The following is a 17,058-nucleotide window of genomic DNA, read 5'->3' as shown; positions in this document are numbered from 1 at the left end:
CCTCAGAAGAGTCTCACTTGCTCAAGGGTGAGGGGCTCAGCAAATGAGCTGCTGCATTCCGCACCTTGCTGGGAAGTTTTTGAGAAGGGAAAATTGTGTTGGATCCTCACAGAGTGCTGCCATGTGTGCTGACACATCTGTGCAGACACCATGGAGGGTTCTGCTGGGGAGTTAGAAACAGAGTTTACCCTGAGTCCAGTCTCCTAACAAACCTTTCCTGCTCAAACTAGCTGATAGTCAAATTGTCCTTTTTTTTTTCTTTCAAGAAAAGCAGGTTTTGCAGGGAGATGGAACATAGTTACTTGTCTTCATTTTACTTACTTTAAGTGTGTGGAAAAAGCTGGCAAGCTTTTGAACTCGGTGTCCCTATGGCTGGATGTTGAAAATCTTGCCTGGTTTTTTCTGACTGTCATTTGGCTTAATAAAAGATATTGCCCCTCCCTACAAACCTTGTTTCTCTTGCGCAATGTGGCTGCACAGATAATGGCTGTTGTTTATATCCTCCCAAACTAATGTATCTGTGATGGCTACCTCTAAGGCTTGAAAGGAGAAAGTATGAATTGAACTCATGGGAAGTGTTAATTTTTATTGCACTGCCTCCTTGCATGCAGAGAAAGCTCTCAAGGTTAGAGAAGTGCCATGGCAAACCTTCCCCCACAGGTAAATGTGAAATCCTGACACCAGAAGAATCAGTGCTCCTCCAAGAACACTACAATCTCAGTCATAATTTCAGAAGCTGTCTCTGCTTTATCCAAGAAGACAGCCCACACAGGCACCACAGTAACTGAGGTTTGTGTGTGCCACAGTAACTGAGGTTTGTGTGTGCCACCGTAGCTGAGGACAGGGCATCACTGCTCAGGCAGAAATCAGAGATGAGCCCAAGCCTCTGCCCCTGGCAGAGCCCTTCACTTTATTTTACCCCACTCCCTACCCCCACGCCCCCTGTTTCTTTTTTTAAATCGCTTAGATTTTTAAAAGACAAAAGGAAGGCACCATGTGAAAACATCACTATGGAAACATCACAGGCTCACTTGTACTTTCCTGCCAAGCAACTACCTAACTGAAGTTTTACATCCTATTGGATCACTGTTGGCCATCTGCTCTCCTTCAAACTTCTCTGAATTCCATATTTTCCTGAAAAGTTCATTTTTAGAAAGGAGGGAGGAGGAGGCAAAGGGAGAATCCAGTATTCTTGGCTAGTGCAGAGCTATTGTGAAAAACGAAGATAAACTCACTTTAGAGAAGCCTCTTAAAAAGACAAAGATGTATGTTTTGTGAAGCAATTTCATAGAAAGTACCTTGTTTCTAGATGCACTTTAATGATAAGAGTATATATTGGCAGCCACAAGGCAAAACACACAAACAGCTGCTTCTAGTACTCTTGCACTAATTGTCTTCCTCTCCCCTTCTCTCATTTAGCCTCAAATGTATTTTCTTCTAAAATGTAACAGTTACTGCCTACACTGGAGTTGTTGGCTGCAGGCTCCACAGCCTTGCTCCAAATAAAACACAGAAATAGATTTCCTGCCAAGCACCGAGGAAGTTTGAAGACTTTAGTTTTTAAAAATATAATCTTTTTATCAGCGCCCTAAGCCTGCCAAAGGTAATTATGGGCCATGGCACATTTACATTAATGCATAGGACCTACAGACATTTCGAAAGCTTAATGGAGAAACTCTATAAATGTACGTATCGAAAAACAAATTAATTAAATTAAACTGTCATGTAAAGATATCACTTAATTTTGCAGAGCGGAAGGCACTCTTAATGGGAATGGAATGGATCAGTGAGCATTTCAAAACCCAAAGCTATAATTTAAATTCAGGCTCTCCTCTAGTGTGCAAGTCACAAGACATATTTATTATAGCCTTGGATTGTCAATTGTAATCGGTTTAGCAGAGACAAAGCCATGTTGTTTTCTTCCTGCCCTCCCAGCTGGTTCAATATATTTTGATGTCAGTCTATTGACAAGGAAACCAAAGGCTGAAATAAAATCATGTTTACCTGTGATGAACTGGCAAAAATGCAGTCCATGGTAAATGTAACCCTGAAGCCCAAATGTTTACTTACCAAGCAACAAGGGGGAAATGGTGAAGCATTTAAACTTCTTTAAATAAACCAGCTGAATATACTTACTGCTGCTCTTGAGGCCTGCTATGTGGCAACCTAGAATCAAATAGATAAAAATAAGTAAAAGCACCGTGAAAATGAATAGAATCATTTATAGGCTGCAGCTCTTGAGTTTTCCAGGTGTCAATAACAATTAAAGTTGTTGCTCTTGACACTCCTCTAAAGTTAGAGCCAAAGCCTGACACTAGGTCCCCAGCAAACAGACAGCAACACTTCTTCCAGGATGTGCAACCCAGTTTGCTGCAGGATTTCACCTGGTAGCAGCAGTTACAAACCAAGTCTGTGCTTCTGCAGCCATGTGCAAGCATCTTCTCATTGAATAATCTTCCAAGAATGTTTCAATTCTTTTCCTAACATTCTTTCTGTATTCTCTAATTCTCTTCCTTGTTAAGTTTGTTTTCTGATGTAGAGCACCTAAACCAGTCAGCTCATCAGGTTATAATTGTCGTGGTTTCCTCTTGCCTTTCTCCAACCCTTGTGTTGAGCTTAGTCATGTGTTGGGGTCCCTCCCCCGCCGTGTAGCCCTGGGAGAGGGGCCCTGAGGGCACAGACACGGGGCTTCCCTGTCCCTGCTCAGCCTCGTTCCCATTGGTTGGTTTGTGTTCCCTGCGCGGGCAGAAGGACCCTTGGTCCTGTGACTGGAACAGTTCCTGGGCAGAGCTCCGGCCATGCGGTTGGAGAAATAAACATCTCTCTGAAACAGCTAGCAAGAATCTGTCTGTCCGTATATATATTTCCTTTCCACGGGACTCCTGGTTTGATATATGCGTGTTGCAGGATCCCCACTGCAACAAATGGTGGAGATTTGAGAGCAGAACGATCCCCGATCCCTAAGCGACTGATTTGTGTGAGTAAACCCTGGAAACTTTGGATTCCTCTTCTTGGTTTTGCTTTGCTATTCCATATCTAAACTATGGAGGAACCGTGGGAAGACTCTTGGCTCTCAGAGCCGCATATGGACATTTATCTTAAACTTAAAATGATTCTTGAACAACGATTTGTGAATTTTAGCTTGATTCAAGCTCAAAAAGAACTGAAACACTTCCTGGCATGGTTGTTTAAGAACTTTTTCTATGTTTCTTGGGATTTAATTCTTACCAAGGGCTTTTGGAAAACCGTTTGGACACAGTTAATACTGGAGTCAAAATATATGCCGATGGAAGAATATTTTCGTGAATATTATTTAGTTACCGAGACTGTTGAGCAATGTCAGCTGTGTCCTGGCGAAGGGAAGCCTGGCGCAGGGACCGTGCGGCCCAGGCCACGTGCACCGAGCGCTCTGAGAGCAGCAGCGAGGCAGTTCCCGCGCGCGGGCGGAGCCACGCGAGCCGCAGTGTCGGTGGCGGAGCGAGGCGCGGCGGGACCCGGCGGTGCCTGCCCGGTCCTGTGCAGTGCGTGGTGGAGCGAGCCCCGTGAACGCCCGGCCGAGAGGGGCGGCACGCGGGCAGCGGCTGGCGGCGGTGGCGGTGGAACGGAGCCGCGCCCGGCCGAGACGCGCGCTGGAGCCGGGCGCGGGGGGGTCATCGCCCGGGGACCCGGCCGAGACGTGGGTGCAGCGCCCGGCAGCGGCAGCGAAGCTGCGACCAGAGGAGGCGACGCACGGAGAACTGAGCGGCGGGGCCCGGCCCGGCCCGCGCGGCCCCTAACGCGACCCCGGGAAGAGCGCGTAGGCACCAGCAGCCCCGACAATTCCAACACGGGAGCGACCGAAAGAGACAGCAAAGACGCAGCGAGACAGAAAACAGCAGCCACTCGGAAAAAGGAAAAGATCATAGCAACTAAGACCTTAGGGATAGTAAAATGGTATAATGTTAAGCAAAATTATGGTTTTATAACAAGGTGTGACAACCAGCAAGACATATTCGTGCATAGAACTGCTATTAAAAAGAATAACCCTGAAAAATGGATCCCAAGCTTGGGAGATGGAGAGGTGGTGGAATTTAATATTGTACTAGGGAGAAAAGGGTTACAAGCATCGCAGGTCACTGGGCCTGATGGTGTTCCTGTAAAAGGCAGTATATATGCAAAAAATCGTAGTCATGTTAGACAGTATCTCCATTGTAAGCCCCCCCTACAGTTTCCCTTTCCTAATCCCACCTTTCCCTTTTACCCTATGTCCTATTACCCCCAGTGTATTCCCAATCCGTTTTTTCATCCATGGTTTCCCTCACAAAACCATGCTTTTGCCAATTGTTTCCCCAAAAATCCCTTTCCAATGCCGAGTGGGGGATGAAAAGGGGGAGGGAAGAAGTTAAACCCTCTCCTGCCTCAGTTTCCCCACAAAGCATGCTCAGAGAATTCTGTCTCCCTTCTGTCAGCCCTAAGATGTTCCAGAGAATCTGTTTGGACATTTAAAGACTCAGGAGGGTGGCTTGTTTTGTTTTGAAACTGTTCTTGTTATGTTTATCCAGTTGTTTTCATTCTCCTTTTATTAAAATAAAACGGGTGAGGTGTTGGGGTCCCTCCCCCGCCGTGTAGCCCTGGGAGAGGGGCCCTGAGGGCACAGACACGGGGCTTCCCTGTCCCTGCTCAGCCTCGTTCCCATTGGTTGGTTTGTGTTCCCTGCGCGGGCAGAAGGACCCTTGGTCCTGTGACTGGAACAGTTCCTGGGCAGAGCTCCGGCCATGCGGTTGGAGAAATAAACATCTCTCTGAAACAGCTAGCAAGAATCTGTCTGTCCGTATATATATTTCCTTTCCACGGGACTCCTGGTTTGATATATGCGTGTTGCAGGATCCCCACTGCAACAGTCATGGACAGGTTTCTCTGAGTCTGAACTTAGAACCTTCTTCCCAGAATCTCTGTAATTTATTGTGGATCTTTAAAGTTTGCAAATCTGATTCTAAAAAATGCTAACAAACTCAAAACTCATGGTTAGGAAGAGCTGTGGCACACAGATTGGGACACCTGCTTGAGGTGCACCTCTGAGGGCAGTGGCACAGGATCAGCCTCGGGGGCTTCTGCTGCATGGTGGGAAGGCTATTTGCAGGGAGGGAGGAGAGCACTGCCTGGGGGGAACAAGGAGCAGCCAGCTGCATGGCTCTGACGAGTTGATTTGTTTATTTTATAAAAAATCCCTGAGTATCTGCATTTGTTCTTACTTGCGTACACAGCAGGATTTTCAGGTGAATGGGTTGCATTTTTGCTTCCAGTGTAATCTTTCAGCAGTTTGTTCCCCAAGCTAATTATTATGCTAAAAAACCCAAACCCAACCAACCAACAAAAAGAGCCAAACCAACCCCTCCCCCCATCCAAATTCACCTCAATACTAGACCACTGTTCTTTGTTTACACGTTAAACAGAAGTATCTTTTATAACCTTTCTGTAAAACGACAGTTTTTATCTTGCAACACTATTCATCTTCCATGCCTCTGTTCCAAGATGCACTTGATCACTCTCAAGAGAATTTTTTATTTTTCTCACCCTCTTCAGTCTCATTTTGCTTTGCACACGACTTGAACTGTTTATTAAGTGACAGGCTACCACTGACTCCTATTACAAAAAAATTCTGTTCCAATTAAAGGGTTGAAAAATTGGACCCAGCTTTTAAAAAGTGTTTTGCCCTACTACTGGTAATCTTTCTACTTATATTTACATGGCTCCTACTGTCCCATATGTTCCAATAACAACATCCTTCTTTGAAAGAAGGCAATGGGAAAGGAAAGTGTTCATAGCCCCTCTGAAAAAGAAAAGATGTTGAGAGATTTAGATCCTGATCCAAAACAGTATGAAGTCTCCGATTCCTACTGTCACTGAGGTCAGTGACAAGCCAAATGTCTGATGTCTTCAATTTGGACTTCAGTGATTTCTTCAAGGTATAACAAAAATATGGTCCAGCTGAGATGTGAATGTATCTGTAGCAATAAGTTGCTGTCTTCTATCACCAGCCAAATATCATAACCACAGGCATGCCCGTTTCTTTCCAATAAAGCCATCCCAGTCATTAAAAATGGTCTTTTCCTAAATAGCTTTTCCAGCTTAGTTGTCTGGTTCACAAGCCCTTGGAGCTCTGAAGCAGATTTAATCTACAAACAGAGTCATAACTTTTGTTTATGGAATGGGAAAGACTCAAAGAGGGCTCTAAATAATGGTCAGGAGAATAGGATAGGCCACTGACATCAGTTAAAGGGCTTAAGTTAAAGAAATATTATTTCTAAACTCTGAAAATAGCTATTACAGTAAAAATGCTTCTCTCCCATGTCCGTTGGTAAACATTAAATAAATACATAAAATACAAATTCTAAGTTATTAAGAGCAATGGTGACAAAGTAATGTTTTTAATATTATTTTTAAAAACACTTTTGAAACTATTTATTTGAACTATCCAAAAAGTTTAATTGTATTCAGTTTTTATAGACATAAAATTTTCAACACTTCTGAAAAAAAAAAAAGCTAGGGCATTTCTCAAATTTCTGAATAACAGCCAAATAAGCTACAAACAATTCCATCCTTAATGTAAGTATACACTAAGAGGTATACAATCAAGATTGAACGGTACTTGTATTCTTAATTCATTAGTGGAACTTGAAGGCCCTCTTCTGGATTATAAATTACTGCATGGCCAAGCAAAGTACACGGAAATGACAAAGCCAACCAACACTATGAAAAGATAAATATCTTAAATATATTTTATTCATGTTATTACCAACTTCACTTTCTGGCTTTCACTTGTATCTGCCCATCTCGGTTACTGTAACTTAGTAGTGAGAACAGCTTCAACTTCTTAGTGGATTCTTAAAAATGAAGTATTTCTTATACTAATATTCACAAGAGGAATGGACAGTCTAAAGAGTTGTGGAGTTTCTCCGCAATTTTGTATGAAAGTGCTGTGCAGCCAGGTGATGTTTGCTTATCCTTATCAAGCAACAGCATACACAGACAAGTGATTGTGTGTATGTCCCTGTCTACACAGGTATGTGACTTTCAGAAATTACATCTGAAAATCTAGCTTGTGCTAGAGGGAGTGTAAAAAAAAAAGGAGAAACATTTACAATGGGCTTAAGTCTTCAAGGACTGTACCAATTCCTTTATATGCCTTTTGAATAAATACACACACACGGACTGTAAAGGACTTACAAATGTAACCTTCCAAGAGAGTTACTTACTTGCCTAAGCAAACATTTACTACTGAAAGCAAAGATGCTTCTCTGTTGCTTTCAGGTGGCCAGGGGATGGGCAACCCGGTGTGCCACGACCTTCCTAGAAAGAGTGTCCTGTAAGGACAACTCTTCCAGGAGCGGTGGCCGGCTTCCCTGGGCAACAAGTGATTTCAGGAAGTGCGGTGATTTCTCAGCTACAAGTGATTCCAGCTCTTGTGATTCAGCTCTTTGTGAAATCACCCACGGCAAACTCGGGGATAGAGAGACAGGAGCCTTGTATAGCAGTTCCACAGAGGTAGCCTTTATTGTCCAGCAGTCCCTGTGAAGGGGTGGCTAGGGACAAGGACAAGGCTCCCTACATCAGGGCTTGGGGACAGAGGTTATATGGGGTAGGCAGGGGGTGGGGTAGAAACCAGCTAGCCAACGGGGTACAGGCTATTACCATATAGAAACAAGGCATGCTGGGGGTGGTTCACTTTCTTGCCATGACCCAGAGGAAGGCTGCTTATCTCTGTGGAAGATTGTCTTGCCCTCAGACCTCTCTTCTCCAAGGGAGAGCAGAAGGCTCTTGTGCCAAGGGCTCCCAGCCCTCCACACTTCTCCACAGACAGAAGGAAAAAAAAGTTCTAGAATGTGCTGTACAAAAGCACCGATTTAATGGATCTGTCTGTAAACAAGTGGACTTGAACCACCAATTTTCCTCTTTCTAAAAAACAGCCATTTATTCTTTCATTTTGTCATTATGATAACAAGAAGTCATAAACATAGAAACATGGGAGCAGATACTAAGTATCCTATTAGTAAAACCTCTGTACAGAAAATTAAACATAGTTTGATTGAACTGCACATTTTAAAAAAGCATGATGCTGTGGAAACCTTCACATATCATTTTTTGGTTATGTTTCTGTGTCCCACCAGTGTAGGGCTACTTTCGACGATCCTTTTTCCGTACTTTTGATTTTGGTGCTGCCAAGAAACAGGAAAGGAAAAGAATCATCAGAAGTGAATGACAGTAATTCCAGTGCCAACATTCTTTTAAACTAGGTTGGGATCAAAATGGATGCATTAATGTAAAACCTACCATTGGGATTTTCTTGTCTGTAGAAAGCTTTTAACAACTCCACTGCTTCTTCAGCACGATAGCCAGAAGAGCACTGTTCAAATTAGAATGATGTCAGTGAGCACATCTGAGAATAATGTACTCCATGCTTCACAATAATGCCTTGAGTACAGAATAATTTTAAACAACTGTACTATCAACTTAGGGGTCAAAAAAACCTCCTTTTCAGGTTTAATACCTAATACATTTGAAAAACACTATGTTGAGGCTTAGTAGAGTAAGTAATTTCCCTAATAACTCAAAATCAGGCAAAACAAACTTCCTTAGTAAATTATGTAAAATTTTAATGCAATCTACAGTTACTTTCTTCTTAATGTGTTTCCAACCTCACATACTCCTCAAGCACTTGGGAATGTAAGAGACATACACCTGGGTATTTGCAGATGAGATTCCTGACAGAAAACACTCATCCACATATCCATTCTTTATTCCTGAAGGTCACCTTTCAGTTCTTTTTGGTCATTCTAAAATACTTTTCCAGGCCATGAACACGAATGACAGGGCATTTAAATGTCACTCACACTAAATAAATCTCCACCCATGCTAGAAAATAATTAGTTACTCCTGTACATCCCACAGCAGTTGCCTACAGAAACAAAGGATTCATAGTATCAAGAGCCTTCTCCTTTTTTTCTTCTGAATGTGTAAAAAAAATTAAATACCACATGCAATGTTAGCAAATGAACACTCTTCCAGTACTGACTACACCAATTAATTCAGATGTTAGTCTCACTGACACCCTGACAGAAAGATGCCTAATATGTTTACACTGGAGTGCCAAACAGTATTGTCTTGCTGACTGAAATTCTTTGAGACTTGAGCCTTTAGTGGTTATTTACAATGCTGAAATACATTACTTGTTTTTTACATTCATTAAATCATTAATGTGAAGTGTGGAAAAGAACTCCAGGAACCCTAATCAGTATCTTTGTATAAAGCAGGATCATGTACTGTGCATAATGTAATAAATAAAATGCAATAAATACTCTTTACAGGTACGTATGGGTACACAGGTAATATCATGCTGTAAAGCACCTAGATTTACTTATACTCTACCTCCACTGAAAGCTTGTCAAGCCCTTCTCACATGACAAAGATGCCTCAATCACCCCAGACATTGTTCAGTCTTTCAGCATCCCTACTATTAAGAAAGTTTCTTGATACCTAAACTGAATTTCCTCTGCTACTTTTGCAGTTCAGATTTATTTTGGGATTTGAACTACATGAAGTAAGTCTAAGATAATACATTTTACCTCATAAACACACAGACTGAAAACAAAAATACAATCATTTCCAGTGGCTCAGCCAAAACCCAGTAATTTTTTAAGTTGCTGTTACTTTATCTTTATTAATTATGTGTTTGTACATTCTGCAGTTTAAAATAATTTTCCCTCATCTTTTCCTGCAGCATATACTTACTGTTCTAAGTATTACACATATTTTAGATGTATTTCTTACCTTGTTTCACAAGCATAATTCTTTCCCTCCCCTTTGATACATCCTTTAAAATAATTTAAGACTGTCATCAGGCTTTTCCTCAATTTTCTTTTCTTTAAGGACCTAATTGTTTTTTACATTATTTTCTTATAAAGCCAAGTTTACTTGACTTTCATCAACTTCCATCTGTGTCTTCTTAAAGTGATGCATAACATTCTCAAAGCCTGGTAACGAAGACAGGCACAGTATCCTAGCTGGAAAACAAAGGGAAACATTTTATAGCTTACTTCAAATGGGTCTCCTGAGTCCACCATATCATCAGATGAGATGCTCAAAACTGAGCCACAGCCTCCAAATCGCTCATTTCGACAGCCATATACAACCCGTGGAATTTATGGGAGTGAGTCAAGGTATTAAGTGAAAAACAAGCAGGAAGTACAGAAGCCTGATCTAGGCAGTCATCAAATTTCCTAAAATGTGCTCGTACTTTTCAAACTAAATTAGTTTGAGCTACAATTCCTCCCTCATAAAATCAGAACTTACTTTTGAATGATGTAAGATGTATTGCTGAAGATGCACATCCAGCTTTTCTCAGAAAAGGAGAAGCATGAATCCCAAAGCAGGGGCATACAAAGACATGGTTTACTGATAGATGCAACATTCAGAACTGAACACTGAACTGCACCTAGCTCATTTTACATACTAACAGACATCTCTAAAATGTATTTTTCATCTCTAAGAGCAGTTGTTTGTCATAACTGCATCATATCTTTCACTCCTGAGTCTCTCACTATTCAGCATGGAGGTGGGTGCAGACCCTCAAACCACCCCTCACAGCTTTCCCTGACACTGTCAAGCCTTTCTTTGTGGGCTCACTGCCAAAAGAGTAATGGTTTGACACTGAGTTTCCCAGTGTGAGTCGGCATGAAAGGATACTCATCAAGCGCAGAGCAGCTGCACACATGATACAGGGCTCTACAGTTACGTACAACACCAGCTGTGGAAACACTTCCCTATAATCCCTGTCGTGTTGCTTGCACCAGTCAAGGACCTGGTCGATTGCCACCATTTCTGCATGTCGAGTAGCCTAGGAGATAAAAAAATGTATTTTCTTAAAAGTTTGCATTTATTCGCTTTTGTTATAGAAGTAATGTAATGCTCTTTGCTGGTTCAAGCTGCAAAGGAAATTTCATGCCACCCAGACATCAGAAGAAATACTCAGCCCAAGAAAGCCCATATTCAACCTCAACCTCTTGTGTGCGGCACACAAGAGCCACAAGTGCCAGTTTTTTCTTCTAGTTTTTCCTAGGCAGAGGAGCATGCTCAGAAGTTCTCCTCTCTCAGTCATGCCAGCACAGTGAGACAGGACATGAAAACTCTGCTTGAGGCTTAAGGGACACACAAAGCCCACTGGCATAACTAATGTAGCCCATAGTCTACTCTACTTCCAAGAGCAATAATACAGGCTGGATTACTTTCTCTGGAAATATCAAGAAAATGCTCCTTGCTGGTACCTTTTCCTTCCTATGACAATGTTACTGGGCTTGCAAGGAATGAATACACTGTGAATATGCAATAATTGCAGTATGCTTCTGCAACTGCCTGGCATGCTTTGTACACACAGCATTTTCAGTTTGCCTCAGGTTTAATGCTGCCTGGGAATACATACAGGTACGGTAAGTCCCTCAAGTAATAGGCAGGGATTGTCGTATATGACTGACTACAAAAAGACAAAGGAATATTAATCTCTTTTTTTTATCCAAGATAATTGAATGATTAGTATCTCAACATCTATGGCACAAAAACCTCAACAAAAGCATTGACTTTAATTGCAGAGAGACCAAACAATCAGTAATGTCCCAGTACCGCTCTGAAATGTCTGCACCACTGTGTTATGCCAATGAAATGTCACAGCAAAAATTTCAGAAAGTACTAGTTTTGAAAGGACCCTCCAGTTAGAGCCTGATGCTTATTTGAATTAAGACTTAGTATTTTCCTTCTTTTTCTATCTATTCTGAAAAAATAGGATATTTTGACACAAGCATTAGAGTAAGACAATCAATCCAGATGATACTTGTACTTCTGTTTAGTATGTCTTTATATGACCCTTGATAGCTTCCTCTCAAAACATGGACTTGGGCTAATGTTTTAGCACTGTGAAGATCTGTGGTGATAACAGTGAGATGCACTACAACACAAGGCAAAGTACTGCAATGTTTAATACAGTTCAAAAATGGTTTAGAACTCCTAAAAAGGCCATGCAGCTGCTGCAGGTCATACCAGCTTCTGCAGTGATAGAAGACAGCTACACAAAAGAGATTACACTAATACAGAACATTACTACACATCAGTGTACCCATAACTTAAGTAATACACACTGGTTTTGTCATCTCATGTCATAAAGACACAGGAACAGCAAGACAAATTCACCTCAGGGTGAGAAAGGATTATCCAAGTTACAGAACAGTCTCTGTTTAGAGACTAATTAGACTGTGGCTCTTAACAGATACAGTCATTAGTTTTCTAAGTTAGGAGGACTACAGTAGAGGTTTTTAAAACAATCAAGAAAAATGTGGAAAAATCACAGTTATAACTGTGATTTATTATTTCTCATAACAAGTGAGCACTCAATGAAATTATCAGGCAGCAGATATAAAACAAACAAAAGGAAGTACTCTTTCACAAAGCACATAATTATATTGTGAAACTCATTGCCACAGGATGCTATGGAAGCCAAAAACATAAATTAGTTCAAAAAAGATTTAGACAAATTCATGGAGGATATGTGCACAGACAGCTATCAGAAGCAATGATCCAGATACAGTCTTGGACTTGGGAAATCCCTAAGCTATTCACTTTCAGAAGTGGAAAGTATATGGAAGGGGAAGGTTTACGCTACTTCCTTCTTGTTTCATGAGCTCCCTCCTTATGCACCTGTTAAAGGTCCCTCCTAAAGACAAGACAAGACAAGGGATAAAAACTGACCTTCTAGGTCTGTCTTAAGATTTTGGTTTTTATTAAGCTATGACTAGATAGCCTTTTTTTGACTTGCTGTGTGTAAAATAAGATACAAGAGGGATTATTTTAATTTTGAATTACTGACTCAATTCATAAGCTTAACTTGCCAAATATTACATGCTCTTTTAAAGCCAAGAAAGCAAAAACAGGTTAAGAGTAGCAAGCAAAAATGAGAATTGTTACAGAGTGGCAGATGGTGTACCAAGGAAAAAAGCTGACTCAGTGGGGTAAAAGCCTTGACAGTGCCCCAAACTGTGTCAAACATTTCACAGACAAATAAAGACATCATCACTACCCTAAAAAGATTACTTTCTAAATTTTAGACCATCATTAACAAGTGGGAGTGAAGGGGACCAAAGCTCAAAGTTCTGTGTTATCTTGTGGCTTCATTAGACAAACAATACTTCATTTTCCATTATCCCGTAGTGTGCCTGCAAGACACTTGCCACAATGACCCAACAGGACAGAACAAAGAGGAGATGTCTGTGTGTATCAACAAAGGACCTAAGACAGAGAGCATTTTACTGGGTAGTGAATGATTGCATCACATGTGGGAATAAAGATGCCAAAACTAGCTGGGAAGGGTCACATATGCTGTAAGGGAGAAAATTTTCAGGTTGCTGTGAGGCAAGACTATGAACAAGCAAGTGTGGGAGCTGCCAGAGGGAACACAGCACTGGCACAAGTTTGTGAAGGAATCGCCAGGCTGTCAAAAACCAATGTCTTACACAGACATTTGCTGCACTGTTGCCCAGCAAAGACAAGTAATGTCATGTCTAACTATTTTGAAATGCTGATGCCACAGCCATGCTCCTAAAAAAATAAAAACAAACACAGCTGTATATAAACTCCCTTCTCCCAAAGGCAACTTCTCCCAGAAGAATGCAATGATCAATAATTTTGCAGATAATTTCCACAGAGTAAGCAGCAGTATCTCTGACATTAATATGTTCTCCTGTGGACATGGTGGGCAGAAACAAAGTATGCAGGGTGACAGGACACAGCCTGAAAACACTGGAGAGTTTTTGGCAACTAAACTTTTTTGCCAAAATTAGCAGTTTAGGAACATAATGAAAGAGGGCATAAAGAAGACACTACCTCCTCCTAACTTCAGCCCATTACATCAGGGGATGCGGGGACCTGCTTAAGGAGAAGACAGAATTTATTTGACAAAAGGCCCAGCAGCAAGTTGATTCCTGACCAAAGGCAGAATTGCAGGGAAAGACTGAAGATCTAACTGGATAAATGATCCCTTTTTCAAAGCAGGAACAAAGTTTTCAAGAAGTTAAAAAAGTCAGTATTTATAGAGCTGCATTTTGGAAGTCAGAAAGCAAAGGCTAAAGGAAGAAATATCAAATGTCAACCCCGCAAAACAAATGACATGAAAAGTAAAAGTACCTTGAGAGAAAACACGTGAAAAAAGAGTTAGCACTACTACAGTGACTTTGAGATGAGACTTAAATATAATTATAGTATTATTCCAAAAGAAAATTTATAATTTGCCTTTTCAATAAAAAATGATGCAGAGAATGTGGTGAAAAGGCTGAGTAAGAGCAAGAAAGCACAAATTACAGCATATGAGATAGAGAATTAGGCCTTTAAAAATTGCCTAGGGCATGGAAGAGGGATGAGGAGCAAACCCCAAGTCGATATTATCATTGCCATCAAAAAATGCTCAAGACCTTGTGCACAAGGCTGCCAGTCTCCCAGCAACGTTTTAATGCATCAAGGCAGAGTACTGCATGACTGCAACCTGTCAGAGCAAACAGAGTCACTGTAACGAAAAACAGGAAGGACAGGTGTCATACAGTCCTGACACCTACAGATCCAGGAGGGTCTCAACAGTAAAATAGGCAAGACAACAAACCTTGAAAGTAGCATGACAAGGACTAGTCCTAATAAAAGGTAAATTAAACAAGAAACCAGTAAGATAGCTGACACTAAATTAACCTAGTAACTTTCTCTGACAAATGTTTTTTCTAGGCAAGAGAAACACCAGTCTCTCTAGACACTTCCAGTGCATCTGGCACAGCACAACGTGTTGAATTATTGTGAGTGGGGAAAACAGCCTAATGCAAGAAATGTAAGGTGAACAAGAAAAGAAGAAACATTGCATTGACAGGGGAAATACTTGTCCAGAGGGAACTCTTTACCATAGACACTCAAAGATCATTTGGCTTAAATGTTTTCAGTTGTGTCACTGGCATTAACTGGAAAAACACCTACAGAAAACAGCTGACGATATGATGTCTTTTGTATGATGAAAGACATCACGAGAAGTGACAGGGTGAGAGTGTCACTCAAGAGGTGGATGGCATTCTAGGTGGGAGTAAAAAAAATTTCAGAATAACAAATGAAGAATAACAAAACAGCATAAAAGACCAAGGAAGCTCCAGAAAAGATGCGTGGACTTCCTTTCAGGGAGAATGTGAAGTACGATTGTTATCGAACAAAGCACAAGTCCATCTGGAATAAAATACAGAGTTCTGGTTAAGTGAATTCAAGAAAAATGAAACAAAGCTTGAATGGCTATATAAAAGAATTATTATAACGAACACAGAAAGAAAGCCTGTCTTCTGAGAGGAAATTAAACAGCTGGCTCGGGAAAAATAAAAGCCGAAAAGGAATAAGAATTTAAATACATCCAAGCTATGTAAAATAATGGATGATTCTGGCACAAGAACAGGGAGATATAAACAGAACATAAAAAGTTTGAAACTGGAAATCAGACATTTTTTAGCCATCTGAGGAATGATGTTCTGGAGAAGACCTTCAATATAAGGTGGAACAAACAGACCTTGACATTTATGATGTCTGCTGGCACTGCCTCAATGGTTCAACAGGATTGTTTTTTTCCCCCAGGATGGTCCCTAAATAATGCCAGAAATTGTTAGGAGAAAACTGAAAACCATTTTCTGCATTCACATTTCGTAACAAGTACTTCTTTCAAGCTTACATTTTCTTTTAGACTACATGGAACAATTAAGTATCTGATAAAAAATTTAGAAGCACTAAGTACCCAGCATTTCCAATCACTACAATACAAACATTTATGAAAATTAAGCCACAAAATAACTGAAACTTGAGCTAAGCAGCAATTAAAAATAAGCTTGGCTTCCAAAGATATTAACAGATTACTGTTTCCAAAATCCAGCTGAATTTTTTAAAATCAGGCTACTTGCATTTTAGTACGTACCTTCAGACAGCCCTGACACCGAAAATGGCTGAAAGCTTCCCTGATATTTTTAAGTTGATTTTGTTATCAGTCTTGTCAGCTATGTTCTGTCTATTAACATGGGATTTTAACATAATATCTCTGGCATGATTTTCCCAAAAAGTGTCTGCTTCCCCACAGTGTTTACAACGATGAAATACCTAACTTCTCTGTCATCCAGCTTTCTTAGAGCTGTATTAGAATTCTCTTAGTACATTAAAGATTGTCCTGCAGAACAAATTAGTATAATGATTCATCTTTACTAATGCATTTTTGAGCTTGAAAGACTCATTTTGACTTTTTATTATGTTTTGAGATTTGAGACATCTAATATAAATTACAGCCAGATCCTGCAATCAGATTAATTTATACGAAACTTCCACTTGTACAAAACCCCTGTTGGCATTAACAGGTTTCTCAGCATAAGATCTTATAGCTAATTTGATGGTTAAAGTTGCAACAGGTCTAAAATCTATAGGCAATATCTTTTTGTTCCGGCCTGTGGACAGAACTTCATCAGGAAAGGCTGCACACGTCAGTCATTTCTTACTCTTAACTCCCAGGTGACTTTAAGAGAGCACGTTTGAGACCCAGCAACAGGACAAGAGCGGGGCAGAGCAGGGGTGGCACAGCCACGGTGTCCCCGGGCGGACCTCAACTCACGTTCTTCGTCTCGTTGACCTCGTTCCTGCCCCTGCCTATGACCTCGCCGTTGTAGACCAGCAGGCAGCCCACGGGAACCTCGCCTTTCTCCAGCGCCTCTTTAGCCTGCGGGACAGACGGACAGACAGACTCACGAGAGGCACGGGACAGCGTCACAACAACGGCAGGAGCTTCCGCCGGCTCCCATTTCCCGCCCCCTCCCCGCTGCCGTGAGGGGCCCAGGGGCTCCCCGAGGAGCGACAGCGGGAGCCCCGGCCCGCACTGACCACGTCGAGAGCCTGGTCCATCCAGGCCAGCACGGCCGCCTCTCCCCCCTCCGCCATGCCGGGCCCGGGCGCTGTTTCCGGGGCACCGCGGGCGGTGTCGCTGCCGCCGCC

At 41.5% G+C, this 17,058-nt stretch overlaps 1 protein-coding gene across 1 annotated transcript; it reads right to left on the bottom strand.

Moving 5' to 3' along the window:
* Positions 1–7,508: 7,508 nt before the first annotated feature.
* ADAT2 (adenosine deaminase tRNA specific 2) lies at positions 7,509–17,056 on the bottom strand. Its single transcript, XM_048296235.1, has 6 exons — positions 16,948–17,056; positions 16,682–16,786; positions 10,723–10,873; positions 10,074–10,180; positions 8,311–8,383; positions 7,509–8,195 (listed from the first exon to the last, which is right to left on the bottom strand). The coding sequence occupies exons 1-6, from the start codon at positions 17,002–17,004 to the stop codon at positions 8,155–8,157; spliced, it is 534 nt and encodes a 177-aa protein (XP_048152192.1). The 5' UTR covers positions 17,005–17,056; the 3' UTR covers positions 7,509–8,154.
* Between the last annotated feature and the right edge of the window lie 2 nt (positions 17,057–17,058).

This window comes from Corvus hawaiiensis, chromosome 3, assembly GCF_020740725.1.
Source record: "Corvus hawaiiensis isolate bCorHaw1 chromosome 3, bCorHaw1.pri.cur, whole genome shotgun sequence".
Taxonomy (NCBI): domain Eukaryota; kingdom Metazoa; phylum Chordata; class Aves; order Passeriformes; family Corvidae; genus Corvus; species Corvus hawaiiensis.
This window is presented reverse-complemented; position numbering and strand designations above follow the sequence as displayed.

Coding starts and splice junctions, on each gene's coding strand:
- ADAT2 (XM_048296235.1), bottom strand. CDS start 17,004: ATGGCGGAGGGGGGAGAGGCGGCCGTGCTGGCCTGGATGGACCAGGCT. Junction 10,181..10,722: donor AGCTGCTCTGCGCTTGATGA/GTATCCTTTCAT, acceptor ACTCACTCCCAT/AAATTCCACGGGTTGTATAT. Junction 8,196..8,310: donor CAGACAAGAAAATCCCAATG/GTAGGTTTTACA, acceptor GTTTCTTGGCAG/CACCAAAATCAAAAGTACGG.